Source organism: Trachypithecus francoisi, unplaced genomic scaffold (assembly GCF_009764315.1).
Source record: "Trachypithecus francoisi isolate TF-2019V2 unplaced genomic scaffold, Tfra_2.0 Lachesis_group2, whole genome shotgun sequence".
Lineage (NCBI taxonomy): Eukaryota > Metazoa > Chordata > Mammalia > Primates > Cercopithecidae > Trachypithecus > Trachypithecus francoisi.
Window position 1 is genome coordinate 96,072,285 of NW_022681465.1, and position 14,854 is coordinate 96,087,138.

Below are 14,854 nucleotides of genomic sequence, written 5' to 3' on the forward strand. Positions count from 1 at the left end.
TTTTGACTTTTTAATAATAGCCATTCTGACTGGTGTGAAATGGTGTTTTGTTGTGGCTTTGATTTGCATTTATCTAATGATTAGTGATGTTGAGCATTTTTTCAAATGCTTTTTGGCCATGTATATGTCTTCTTTGGAAAAGTGTTTGTTCATGTCTTTTGCTCACTTTTTAATGGGGTTGTTTTTTGCTTGTTGACTTAAGTTCCTTATAGAGTCTGCATATTAAACCTTTGCTGGATGCATAGTTTGAAAATACTGCCTCCCATTCTACACGTTGTCTGTTTACTCTGTTTAACAAAGTTTTTGTACATTGAACCATCAGTGAGCAAAGGTATCAAGTATCTTGGCACTCAAAACGTTTCAGATTTTGGATTTTTGGATTAGGGATGTTCAACTTGTACTAAATATTTTTTCTCCTCTGTCCTTCTAAAATCTACAGCATACCAACATTTTTTTACTACTTCTTTGAGCTTTTATTTATTTGGGTCTCAGATAGATCGAATTTATCATTATTTAGTTCCTAAGTTGAATTTTTACCCTAAATAGTATTATTTACTGTTATTATTGATATTGACAATATTGCCAATTAAGTACTTATAAACTCTAATATAGTACCTAATAGATGTCTAGTGCTCAAATCTTCTTTGCTTTCCATCTCCTCATGTGTCAGTTTTTATTACACCTTTTGGTCTTAAGATCCCTTTACAATTTTAAATTTTTTTGAGAGCCCAACAAACTTTTGTGTACATGGATTATAAATATTTACCATATTAGAAATTGAAACTAAGAAAGATTTAAGATATTTATGCATTCATATAAAGATAATAAGCTATCGCATGTTGTATAACTACTCGAGAAGAATGCCATTGTTTTACATTTTTGCAAATCTCTTTAGAATTTGGCTTAATAGAAGACACATGTATTCTCATATCTGCTTCTACATGCAGTCTACTGCCACTTGTTGTTTTGGTTGAATTATGTCAAGAAAATCCAGCTAGACATGCAGTCAGAAAAGGGAATAGTAGTATAATAGCTTTTCAGGATAATTGTGGACATTTGTCTTTGATAATTACAGCAAAACTTGACAAGTACTAGATTTTAAAGGCTAGTTGCAATGTAGTCTTGACACCTGATAGGAACTTTAAATACTCTATTACATTAAAATCCATGGGTCTGTCTTTGCACTTTGAGTGGTTCATTTACCCATGCATGATTTTTGTAACGTCGTTTATTAGACATTTAGAAGATATTTGTTTACTGAATTATCTAACTCTTCTAAATGTTGACATTTTATTATGCAGTATCAAAAAGTATTTGTTAATATCACCACCAGTCTCTTAACAAAAGTCGTTAAGTATTGGGAAGCTGTAAGCAAAAGCAAATTTTACAAACTTCTGACTTTTGCTTGAAAGTTCAAATTTTGTGATTTTGATTGGCAGCAAATACTGTCAGTTGTTTCCCTTGGAGTGACAGATTTATTTTGTTCTTTTTTGTGAAATTGTCTACCAAATAACCAAATCTGAATAATCAGCTTGTCTGACAATTGTTTAAATAAAAATGGTGTTCTATGAAAAAAGAAGCTAATGCAGGAGTTTGAGACCAGCCTGACCAACATGATGAAACCCCTTGTCTACTAAAAATACAAAATTAGCCAGGCATGGTAGTGCATGCCTGTAATCCCAGCTATTTGGGAGGCTGAGGTAGGAGAATTGCTTGAACCTGGGAGGCGGAGGTTGCAGTGAGCCAAGATCGTGCCATTGCACTCCAGCCTGGGCAACAAGAGCGTAACTCTGTCTCAAAAAAAAAAAAAAAAAAAAAAAAATGCTTTTACTCAAAATAACCGTTATGCTTTGGTATACAGCTGAACTGCTGTAAAGTTTGGCCTGCTGCCTTGATTCACACTAAGGCACTAACAGTTTAACCCACTATTACTTCTGCACCATCAGTACAATTGCCAACACAGTGAAAATGGCAAATAACATTTCAGTATATTATTTTGTTGTTTTTATTTTGTTTTTTGTTAGAGACAGGGTCTTGCTATGTTGCCTAGGCTGTAATCAAATTTCTGAGCTCAATCCTCTAGCCTCAACCTCCAGAATAGCTGAGATCGCAGGCACATGTCACTGTCCCCAGCTTTTAATATTATTATGAGAATACTTTTGCCCTCAGGAATCTGTGAATCACACTTAAGAATTGTTATCCTAAAGGACCCATTTTGCCCATTAAATATTTGTCTCCCACAAATACCCTATCATTTTATTTTGCTAGAGAGGAATGTGATTTAATAAGCTCACACAAAGATACTACAGAAAGTGAGGTGTCCCTTTCTGGAAATGTTTGTACTGCAGAAGAGGTTTAATTACGAGGACAATGTGCGGTCTGAGTGATATTTATTCATCCATGCACAATTTGTTGAGAACTTACTATGGTGTTGTAATACACTGTGATATTTAGGGTTTAAGGTAGTGACATTTTTGTGAAATTGTCCCTGCATTCTTCCGATTGCAACAGATACAAGATTTTGGATATGATATAGCTTAGGTCACGTATTTTTAAACTTGAAATAAAAATATATAAATCAAACACAATTAATACTTAACCTAATATAATCTTTAAGTCTTGAATATATGAAATATAATTGTGTTGATGGAGAAGGCAATTTGAATGCTTATCCTTTACTTCTATGGTATATTTCTGTAGTCCAAGAGAATATTGTTAAGTTTATTAATTTTGCACTGAAATATAGCTATGTCCCTCAATGTCTAAGGGGTATGCTTCCAGCAACCCTTCACACCCCATGGCAAATACTAAAATCCACACATACTTAAGTCCTACAATAGGCCCTGTTGGGACCCAGATATATGACAAAGTTAGCCCTTCATATCCACAGGTTTTACTTCTCACAAATACTGCATTTTAGATTCATGTTTGATGGCAGATGCAGAACCTGCAGACATGTAGGGCCAACTATATTTATTGAAAAAAATATGGATCCACATATAAGCATATCCACCCAGTTCAAACCCATGTCAACTATATATGTGTGTGTGTATGTGTGTGTACACACACATATACAGGCATACCTCAGAGCTATTGGTTTGGTTCCAGACCATCACAATAAAGCAAATATCGCAAGAAAATGAGTTGCATGAGTTTTGTTTCCCAGTGCATGTAAAAAGTTATGTTATACTGTTCTGTAATGTTAAGTGTGCAGTAGTATTATGTGTAAAAAATGTATGTCTTAATTTTAAAATACTTTATTGCTAAAATATATGATAGATACTAAGTGAGCACATGCTATTAGGAGAAGGGATGCCAACAGACTTGTTTGTCACAGGGTTGCTACAAACCTGTAATTTGTTTTTAAAGCAATATCTGCAAAATGCGATAAAACCAAGCATGATCAAGTGAGGTATATATATTTGTGTGTGTGTGTGTGTATATATATACATATATAGTGTGTGTGTATATATATACATATATCCACACACAGTAGTCCTGCCTTATCCACAGAGGATATGGTCTAAGACCCCCAGTGGATGCCTGAAGCAGCAGGTAGTACCAAACCCTATATATATACACCTAACTTACTAAAAAAATTGTTGCTTAGCCTAGCCTACCTTAAATGTGCTCAGAACAGTTAGCCCACAGTTGGGCAAAATCATCTAACACAAAGCCTATTTTATAATAAAGTGTTGACTATCTCATGTATTTATTAAATACCGCACTGAAAGTAAAAAAACAATAGATCGATGAGTGCTCAAAGTATGGTTTCTACTGAATGCATATAATTTTGACATCATCCTAAGTTGAACCATTTTCAGTTGGGCACCTTCTGTGCTGTATGTACTGTATGTGTACTGTATTTTTTTTCTATATATACAACCTGTGATAAAGTTTAACTTACATATTAGGCACAGTAAGAGGTTAACAATAAAAGAACAATTAACTATATTCTGTAATAAAAGTTATGGGAATGTGGCCTCCCTCTTCTGTCTCAGAATATTTTATTTACCATACTCGCCCTTCTTCTTATGATCTGTCAATCTGATAACTGAGACATGTATGAAATAACTAACAAGTGGGTAATGTATACAAAGTGGATATACTGGACAAAGAAATGATTCACATCCTAGGTAGGATGGCAGAAGATTTCATCATGTACCTAGAATGACACACAATTTAAAACATGAATTGCTTATTTCTGGAGTTTTCCATTTAATATTTTCAGGTAAATTTTCAGGTGAAACCACAAATAAGGGGGAACAATTGTATATACACACATACATATATATATAATAAGACGAGGTGAAAATTTTCACTTACTTTATACAACTTTTTTAGACAATTTTTATTGAAAGCAAAGTGATACTTATTCTGTTTCTTTTCAACTGAGAGTTAAAAGTGGGATTATACAGTCATAGACTGGGTTAAGAAAATGTGGCACGTATACACCATGGAATATTATGCAGCCATAAAAAAGGACAAGTTCATGTCCTTTGTAGGGACGTGGATGAAGCTGGAAACCATCATTCTCAGCAAACTATTGCAAGGACAAAAAAACCAAACACCGCATGTTCTCGCTCATAGGTGGGAATTGAATAATGAGAACACTTGGACACAGGAAGGGGAACATCACACACCAGGGCATGTCATGGGGTGAGGGGAGCAGGGAGGGATGGCATTAGGAGATATACCTAAGGTAAATGACGAGTTAATGGAGTTAATGGGTGCAGTACACCAACATGACACATGTATACATATATAACAAGCCTGCACATTGTGCACATGTACCCTAGAACTTAAAGTATAATTAAAAAGAAAAAAAGAAAATAAATAAAAAAAGTGGGATTATAGAAAAGGGTATATTTTAGAAATAATAAATGTATCATACTGCTGGGAAACAGCAATATACCATCAGTTGAACAGACTCAGGGATTTCTAGGCAGTAAGAAACAATTGTATTTGCATTTATTTAGAAAATGAAGCAAATTGATCTTTTAAATGCCCAAGAAAAAAAAAAAAAAACTGATGTAGAATTGAGAGTTCTCATCAGAGAGCTGGAATAATTTCAAGATCAAAAATCAATTAGGATACATGACATTATGCATTTGACAAAACCCATAGAATTGTACAACAAAAAGAGTGAGCCCTAATGTAAACTGTGGACTTCAGTTGTTAATAATGTATTAAAGTTCGTTCATCATTTGTAACAAATGTACCACAATAACGTGAGATGTTAAAAATAGGCAAAACTCTATGTATGTGCATGTGCGTGTGTAGAGAAAGCATATGGAAATTCTCCATACTTTCTGCACAATTTTTCTGTGAACCTAAAACTTTTGTGTGGAAAAAAAAAAATAAAACCTTTGTTCCTATAGAAAGGTTACCTTGAGGTTGAGTCCTCAGCTACATGCTTATAATGCATATACCACAATAAAGGATCCTAACATTTTGGACAATAAAGATTGTTCTTTATTTCATTTTAAAAATGTTATAAAAGACACCACTGGAAAAATTATTAAAATTTGATGTACTATACATTATACTATTGTGTTAATGTTTAATTTGCTGATTTTGAAAGTTGTGATGTGCAGTGTGATTATATGAAATAATATGAACGAGAAAGAGAATACAATAAAGGCAAATGTTAACAATTGATGAACCTTAGTGTAAGGTAGGGTTCTTTATATTATTCTTTGTGCTTTGTGCTTTTTCTATAAACTTGAAATTATTTAGAAATACACTGTTTAAAAAATTTAAAATACTAATGTTTTTCAAAGTCTAGAGCTTTCCTCCTCCTATTGGGTGGGCTGGCTGAGGTCATAAGTACATCATGTACCCTGTGAGTAATGCAGAATATATGATTTAAGCTCCTAAGAGTATTATCCAGCTGAGGAAGAAGTGTTTCCTTTCAATAGGTGAGTGAGGAGTGGCATACAAGTTATAGGGATGCCTGGGGCCTTTTATTATGAAAACAAACTAGCAGCAGTCAAAACAAAATAAATATTATGTACAGTTGAATCTTTATTTTTACAAGATTTGGCAGGTGTCATAAGATCTAGAAGAGTGGGACTGTGGGGGAACTTTGTATTCATTAAAATGATCTGAAAATTGTTTAAAAAATCAGCCAGGTAGCAGGAATATAGGTAGTGATATGAATCATCAGTTTTCAACGTGTGAGCCAACAGCATCAGCATTACCTGGGAACCTATTAAAAATGCAAATTCTCAGGCCCCATCCCAGACCTACTGAAACAGAACCTCTAGGGATGGACCCAACATTATATAGTCTAACAAGCTTTCCAGCTGATTTTGATAGGCAGTAAAGGTTTAGAGCCACAGGTGTGAACATTACAATTGTTACTAGATAACCTGTTGAATAGTTGGCCTACTCTTGATCCGGCCCTTCCACTTCCCGTGTAAAGAATAGCTAGCTTTGACATTTACGCTCTGGTAACACCGTGGGAACTCCTTCCTAAATTCAAGGACGTGCCTGGTTCTTGGAGCTGGAGGGAGAAGCAGAGTCTGGAAATAGATTAGTGGTGGGTACGGAAAGGCAGTTCTCATGAGTGAAGTAAATCCTTCACTCCCTAGGAAAACATTCTATATTTTAGCAATTGTGAGAATCCTGAGCCTGTATGCTTGCTTCCCACTCATATATACAAAGATACATGTTTATTGACATATCTCGTTCATTTAGGATTTGCAGTCAATTTCCTCTATTCAGAGTAGTGATCTCTTGCAGAAAAAGACCTACACAAGTGAGGGAATCTGTGTCAGCTACCTATACTAATAAACCTAATCCTTTGTATATAAAAATAAAGCAAATATCAATAATGTAAAAGAAGAAACAAAAAACATGACACAAGGAAAAACAGATCCAGAAAACAAAAGGGATATTATGAAAGCTCTAATTAAGGCCCGGCATAATGGCTCACGCCTGTAATCCCAGCACTTTGGGAGGCTGAGGCGGGCGGATCATGATGTCAGGAGTTTGAGACCATCCTGGCTAACATGGTGAAACCCTGTCTCTACTAAAAATACAAAAAATTAGCTGGGCATGGTGGCAGGCGCCTGTAGTCCCAGCCACTCAGGAGGCTGAGGCAGGAGAATGGCGGGAACCCGGGAGGTGGAGCTTGCGGTGAGCCGAAATTGAGCCACTGCACTCCAGCCTGAGGGACAGAGCAAGACTCCGTCTTAAAAAAAAAAAGAAGAAATTAAAATTAAAATCATGAATGGGCAAAAGCTGGAAGCATTCCATTTGAAAACTGGCACAAGACAAGGATGCCCTCCTCTCACCACTCCTGTTCAACATAGTATTGGAAGTTCTGGCCAGGGCAATCAGGCAAGAGAAAAAAAAGCGGGGGGGTGGGGGGGGGCAGTATTCAGATAGGAAGAGAGGAAATCAAATTGTTGCTGTTGCAAATGACATGTTTATATATTCTATATTTAGAAATCTCCATAGTCTCAGCCCAAAACCTCCTTAAGCTGATAAGCAACTTCAGCAAACTCTCAGTATACAAAATCAATGTGTAAAAATCACAAGCATTCCTATACACCAACAATAGACAAACAGAGCCAAATCATGAATGAACTCCCATTCACAATTGCTACAAAGAGAATAAAATACCTAGGAATACAGCTAACAAGGGACGTGAAGGACCTCTTCAAGGAGAACTACAAACCACTGCTCAAGGAAATAAGAGGACACAAACAAGTAGAAAAACATTTCATCCTCATGGATAGGAAGAATCAGTATCATGAAAATGGCCATACTGCCCAAAGTAATTTATAGATTCTGTGCTATTCCCAAACTACCATGGACATTTTTCACAGAATTAGAAAAAACTACTCTGAATTTCATATGGAACCAAAAAAGAGCCCGTAGAGCCAAGACAATCCTAAGCTAAAAGAAGAAGACTGGAGGCATCACGCTACCTGACTTCAAACTACTACAAGGCTACAGTAACCAAAACAGCATAATACTAGTACCCAAACAGACATATAGACCAATGGAACAGAGACCTCAGAAATAACGCCACCCATCTACAACCATCTGATCTTCAACAAACCTGACAAAAGCTAGCAATGGGGAAAGGACTCCCTATTTAATAAATGGTGCTTGGAAAACCAGCTAGTCATATGCAGAAAACAAACTGGATTCCTTCCTTCCACCTTATAAAAAAATTAACTCAAGGTGGATTAAAGACTTAAATGTAAAACCCAAAACCACAAAAACCCTAGAAGAAAACTTAGGCAATACCATTCAGGACATAGGCATGGGCAAAGATTTAATTATGAAAACGCCAAAAGCAAAAAAAAAAAGAAAGAAAACGCCAAAAGCAATTGCAACAAAGGCTAAAATTGATAAAGAGGATCTAATTAAGCTAAAGAGCTTCTGCATAGCAAAAGAAACTATAATCAGAGTGAATAGGCAAGCTACAGAATGGGATAAAATTTTTGCAATCTACCTATCTGACAATGGTTTAGTATCCAGAATCTATAAGAAACTTAAATTTACAAGAAAAAAACAACCCCATCAAAAAGTGGGCAAAGGATATGAACAGATACTTCTCACAATTTTATGCAGCCAACAAACATGTGAAAACAAGCTCAACATCACTGATCATTAGAGAAATGCAAATCAAAACTACAATGAGATACCATCTCATGCAAGTCAGAATGGTGATTATTAAAAAGTCAAACAATAGATGCTGGTGAGGGTGTGGAGAAATAGGAATGCTTTTACACTGTTGGTGATATATATATATATATATATCAGTATATATATATCATCATCAATAGTATATATATCAGAATACTATTCAGCTAATAAAAGGAATGAAATAATGGCATTCTCAGCAACCTGGATAGAACTAGAGACCATTATTCTAAGTGAAGTAACTCAGGAATGGAAAACCAAACATTGTATGTTCTCACTCCTAAGTGGGAGCTAAGCTATGAGGATGCAAAGGCATAAGAATAACACAATGGACTTTGGGGACCCAGGGGGAAAGGGGAAAGGGAGTGAGGAATCAAATTGGATTCAGTGTGTACTGCTCAGGTGATGGGTGCACCAAAATCTCACAAATCGGCACTAAACAACTTACTCATGTAACCAAAACCACCTGTTCCCCCAAAACCTATGAAAATAAGTAAAGTAAAATAACAAAATAAAGAGGACAATAAGGAATATGAAAAAGCATTATTAAATAAGCCAAAGAATGAAAATAAGCAGAAGAGTAAAATATAGTTAAAATGCGTAGATAACAAGTTTTAAAGAACATGTTCCTGACAAGTAGACTGAGAGAGCAGTCTTTGTGTTTGGAGTTGCGAATATAATGTCTTATTTAGAAGGAGGAGATTACAGATACTGAACTTCAACTATTTTTCTTAACAGTTAAGATTAATCTCAAGAATACAAATAGGATATAGGCTGGGTGTGGTGGCTCACGCCTGTAATCCCAGCACTTTGGGAGGCCAAGACAGGTGGATCACTTGAGCCCAGGAGTTCAAGACCAACCTGGCCAACATGGTGAAACCCTGTCTCTACTAAAAATATAAAGAATAGCTGGGTACCATGCCACATGCCTGTAATCTCAACTACTTGGGAGGCTGAGGCAGGAGAATCACTTGAACCCAGGAAGCAGAGGCTCAGTGTGCAGAGATCACGCCACTGCACTCCAGCCTGGGCAACAGAGCAGGATTCGGTGTCAAAATAATAATAATACAAATAGAATATAATAATAACAGTGAACACTCATAGTATGTTTTATATTATAAGCACTGTTTTAAATGCCTGGTTTGAGAAAAATGTTCTCAAGGCTTTAGCAAAAACTACAGAACCTGTAGAGAAAGAGCAGAAGGGATGGGGGAGGGTACAGAAGTATGGCCGTGGCTAACATTTTTTGATAATTAATTACTATATGCCAGGTATCATACTAAATGTATTAAGTGGATTACCTCATTTACTCCTCACAGCAGTTTCATAAATAAGGAAATTGTGAGTTACAGGAATTCTGCTAACAGACCTACTATTAATACTAACCTCTGAACTACCTCTTTCCTAACTACAGTAAATCCTCATTTATTTTGCTTAAAGCCACCATTTCCAACAACCTACTGGTGATGTTTTAGGTGGATGCAAAGGTAATTGCAGTTTAGTAGCAAAAACCGCAATTACTTTACACCAACATAATATCAGTGACTTTAAGCGAAATAACACCACCAATTTTACCGTAGGCTAATCGATATGAATAAAGAGTTCAATTTTTACAGCCTATTTCTGATCACAAAAGCATCACCAAACTTCTAAAGACCAAAACACCTCTAATACTAAATACTGAAATAAATGTGAGCTATATATGTATTAACAAAAGATGAATAAAAACAAGATAATTACTGGAGCCTGTCCTGGCAGCTCAGGGTACAAGGCAGAAACCAGGCCTGGATGGGACACGATCCCTTCACAGGGCACACTCACACACACCAGCACTCACCCCAACTGGGACCATTTAGACACACCAGTGTACCTAACATGCACGTCTTTGGGATATAAGAGGAAACTGGATTACCCAGAGAAAATGCACACAAACACAGGGACAACATGCAAACTCCACACAGACAGAAACTCCACACAGACAGCAGCCCCAGCTGGAAATCAATTTTTTCTCATCATCGTTATAATAAGACAATGTTGAATGAAATGACATTATTAAGAACCTGCTGTACCTTTTTCCTAACAATTCCATTTGGGAAGGGAGAGAAGCTCATCATGTTTTCCCATAGCAAGGCTAATCCCATAATTACTCCCAGATTTGCTTTGCTTTCCTCCTGACACCGCTTAGACTTTGACTCTTTCTTTGAGGTCCAGGAAGACACAAAATATAGAATAGAGAATGTTCCTTGTACAGTATGAGAATGAAGTATGACGCCTTCTGCCTTCACTTTTCATCATGCATGGATGCTCATATTAAAACTCTATAACCTTGTGAGAACCAGCTAATTTTCTGTGGTAGGAATGGGGTAAATAGAGAATCTACATAATTCTGGGACTGGTACACCTAACACATATCTACTGTTGATTAAGCCAAAATACAGGTATACTTAATAGGTTTAGCTATATTAGGTTTAGGTATATTTTAACACTTAGCACTATGTCACAATACTAAAAAGAAAAGTAGGCTTCTGGGTTTTCATGTATATTTTTAGTTTCTTGACTTTGAAAGGTAGCATTTCTGTTACTTTGAGTATGTCACAAACAGATTATATGCTTCTGAAATATTTTCGTTCATTTTAACAAAATATAAAAGCTATCTTAAGGAAACCAATCTCACACTAAATTAAGAAAAAAAAGTTTTCTTGTGTTTTGCAGACTTTGAATAATGAGATGAGTACAGATGAAGACAATGAATATGCAGAAGAAAAGGATAGCTACATCTGTGCAGTGTGTCTGGATGTTTACTTCAACCCTTATATGTGTTACCCTTGCCACCACATCTTCTGTGAGCCCTGCTTACGGACTCTGGCCAAAGACAATCCTTCCAGCACTCCATGCCCGTTGTGTCGGACAATTATTTCTAGAGTCTTTTTCCAGACAGGTAACTATTCTCTTTCATTAACATGATTGTCTGATTATTCTACCTCTTGGTTATAGTTCTAAAGGTACTTTATAAATTATTAAAAAGTTACTGATAAATCACATATACCATAATTTGTTATTCTCCAGTTTATAAAACAGTGCTTACCCAACTTATAAAACTGTTAGAATCATAGATGAGAATAGATCCTCATCTCGAATTCCCTACTCTGCACTCAGATCCTTTCTAAAACACTGTAACTAGTTGTTCGGCCTTGGACATTTCTAGTTTTAAGGAAGTTCCATTTGAAGCAGTGCTGTTGATTATTTATTCCTCGTATCTGCCTTCCACTACCCCTTATTCTTTGGCTCTTGTTATTTCCTTTGGAGTCACAGAGAATAAATCCATAAATATCTAAGTACAATTATTACATCTTTCTCCCAAACGCAAAATTTTCTCAACCTTCTTAATGTTCTTAAGGTTAAGGTCCTTCTCTTTGGACAGGAAAAAAGTCAAATTGGAGCAATGACTTGTTGACCTAATTTTCATGTAAAGATGTAATACAAAATTTAAAACATTAATGAAGAGAAAATGAATGTGGAACACAGAGAATGACTAAGGGTAGAATGATAGAATACACTACTGTGTGCTAAATGTTAGGTGGGAAATTTTCTATCTTCACATTCTCCTTTCAGCCGTAAAGGAGCCAAATGAGGACCCGAGTATGTACTACATTAATAGTAAAACTGAAGAGAATAAATACATGGTGCATCTTTCTTCCCTCAAGGAAATCCGAGGACCCACCTGCATGGGAGAATCAGATTATTAAAGTAAGCTTTGACTGTCCTACCCAACCAGCTGCATGAAGGCTTGCAAACCTTTATAGGCTCAGTAATCAAACAAAGAAGAGAAACTAAAGCTGTGCCTCTCTGTTCTACCTAGTGCATGTAGACTGCAGCACAAAATTACTGCACTGAGCTTAGGCAGATCTAGAGCCAAAAGGACTTGCCAAGCACAGCGACTCTACCCCAGTCAAGAAATGTGGTCAGGACACCAGGCTGTCATCAGTCTCACCAGACAATTCATTTACTCCTTTCATAGGGAAGACCATAAAGGGTACAGAAATGAAAGGATGCACTTCCATGAGAGGGTCAAACCTTACTGGAAGTTCTTCTCTGGCCTCTGGCTGGAATGTTGAGGTGTGGGAGAAAAGGGTTATTTTCTAATACCAGATCTCTTGCTGGGTCTTTTGGGGTGACAAAAAAGAGAAGCACCAGTGACACCATTTGGTCAATGTTATCTCTGGCCAGCTTTACAAGCAAACTAAAAACTTGTTTTGATAGGAAGCATCTAGGCAATATGCAGTGTTTAGGCAGATGTTGTCCCTGCCTTCCAGGATCTCACTTAACACTGGTAAGGGTTATAAAATTTATTTTCTTCAAGTCCTAAAACAGTAATGACTCAAGTTTTTCTTGGTTCATTTATTAAAACAAAAATTTCATATCTTCCTTTATTTTTAAAATCAGTTATTCTAAAATAAATCACATTGGGAATACTTATAGTCTTTTCCAATGTAGACTATATTTGGTTGTGTGCTGTCATTTAGAGGCTGATAGTAGGAATATTCTACTTACTTGTTTATACTCTACCTCAAAAGGATTTGAGGTGATTTTTAAAATACATTTAATGAAGTAGCAGGACAAGGGAATTACGAATTGAAATGGATTATAAAGATCAGGTGAGGGTAAGTAGACAGATACATAAGCATATGATCCTACGTAGTATTTTATTTTTAATGGCAAAAACCACAATTACTTTTGCACCAACCTAATACTACAATTAAATGAAGTATTTGCTTTTAAATTTGCTTTTTCTGATTGCCTAAAGCAAAATAAAAGTCAATATACAAAGGCTTCTCAGGATCCGTGAAAAAAAAAAAAAAAGCATGCCAATTCCTCAGGATAAGCAAAGGTTTTTCTGGCAATTGTCTTTAAACAAATTTTTTATGTTATTTCTCCTCTAGGGCATATTGGGAGAGAGACTAGGCAATGTCCTCAAAAACATCGTCAGAGCAAATGCACTGCCAGGTTTTCTGGTGTTTTATCTTATGGTATTTTTTGGTAAAAAATGAGGCAATATCATAGTATAAATTAGGGAAAGTAACATTGTTAGTAACCAAAGAATGTGGTTTAGTTTTCTTATAAAAATAACTTAAAATTATATAGATAATACAGTTTCATTATAGGAAAATCAGAAAATATAAATAAAATTGTAAGCTCAAAATTAGCTGTATTTCTATCATTTAAAACTGATATCCTTCCAGAATATATTAGAATCAGATTATATTGTACATATGGTCTTTAAGCTATTGTGTTTGTTTAACTTAAAGTTCTTGTGATTATATTATGGCCCTGCTTAGCCAGCCTACTCTTTTGGGAAATTTAGTTTATTTATTTATATTTATTTACTGATATATGTGGATAAATATTTGAACACATTACAGAGTACTTCCTTGAGATGAATTTCCAGAAGTAGAAATGGTAGTTAAAGCCTGCATATTTTAAGGGTACATATACATTGCAAAATTATACTGAAATTATTGTAAGCAGAAGTGTGTGAGGGCTTGTTGTCTCTAGAGTCCTGACTATCCTAATTTTCCTTTTTACATTTGTGACCGGATTTTTTATATTTGGTGTCAGCTTTTGTCCTATATGGTAATAAATTTTCCTTTTTTGTCATTTGTACTTTAATTTTGTTTATGGTATTTTTTGAATGTGCAGGACTTCTCCATTTGTATGTTGAAGTGACCTTTGCCATGTAGTGATCTTTGCCTTTATTATTTATAATTTCAAAGCTAGTTTTAGGCCTTTCTTACTACAGAATTAATTAAACATTCTCTTTCCCTATATTTGTTTAAGGTTTCAGTTTGTCCTCATGTCCCCACATATAACTCCTGTCCATTTATTCTGGTGCATGGTTTGGTAAATAATAAAGTACATTTTTTTGATTCCTTAGGCATGTGTCCTGGCAGCATTCATTGAACAATCTACTGTTACTATGACTGAATTGTATTTCTTTAAAAAGCAATTACAGTAATTTCTAAAATGCTCTTTAGCAGCTATTCTTTTCATCTTTATCTTGTCCTATACTTTTACTCCACTTTTATAATTATTCTAGCATTTGTGTTTTAATTGCTCACAAGTGAATTAAACTTAATTTGGGGATAATTGACATTTTAATTGACATTTTTATAATATTGAGTCATTGTTGTCA

General features: G+C 35.4%; 1 protein-coding gene across 1 annotated transcript in view; it reads left to right on the top strand.

Annotated features, from left to right (window-relative positions):
* The window catches only part of RNF180 (ring finger protein 180), a 232,461-nt gene that overhangs the window by 168,928 nt on the left and 48,679 nt on the right, over window positions 1–14,854 (top strand). The window contains 1 exon segment of the mRNA XM_033179678.1: window positions 11,377–11,602. Coding sequence (XP_033035569.1) covers window positions 11,377–11,602 — 226 coding nt within the window.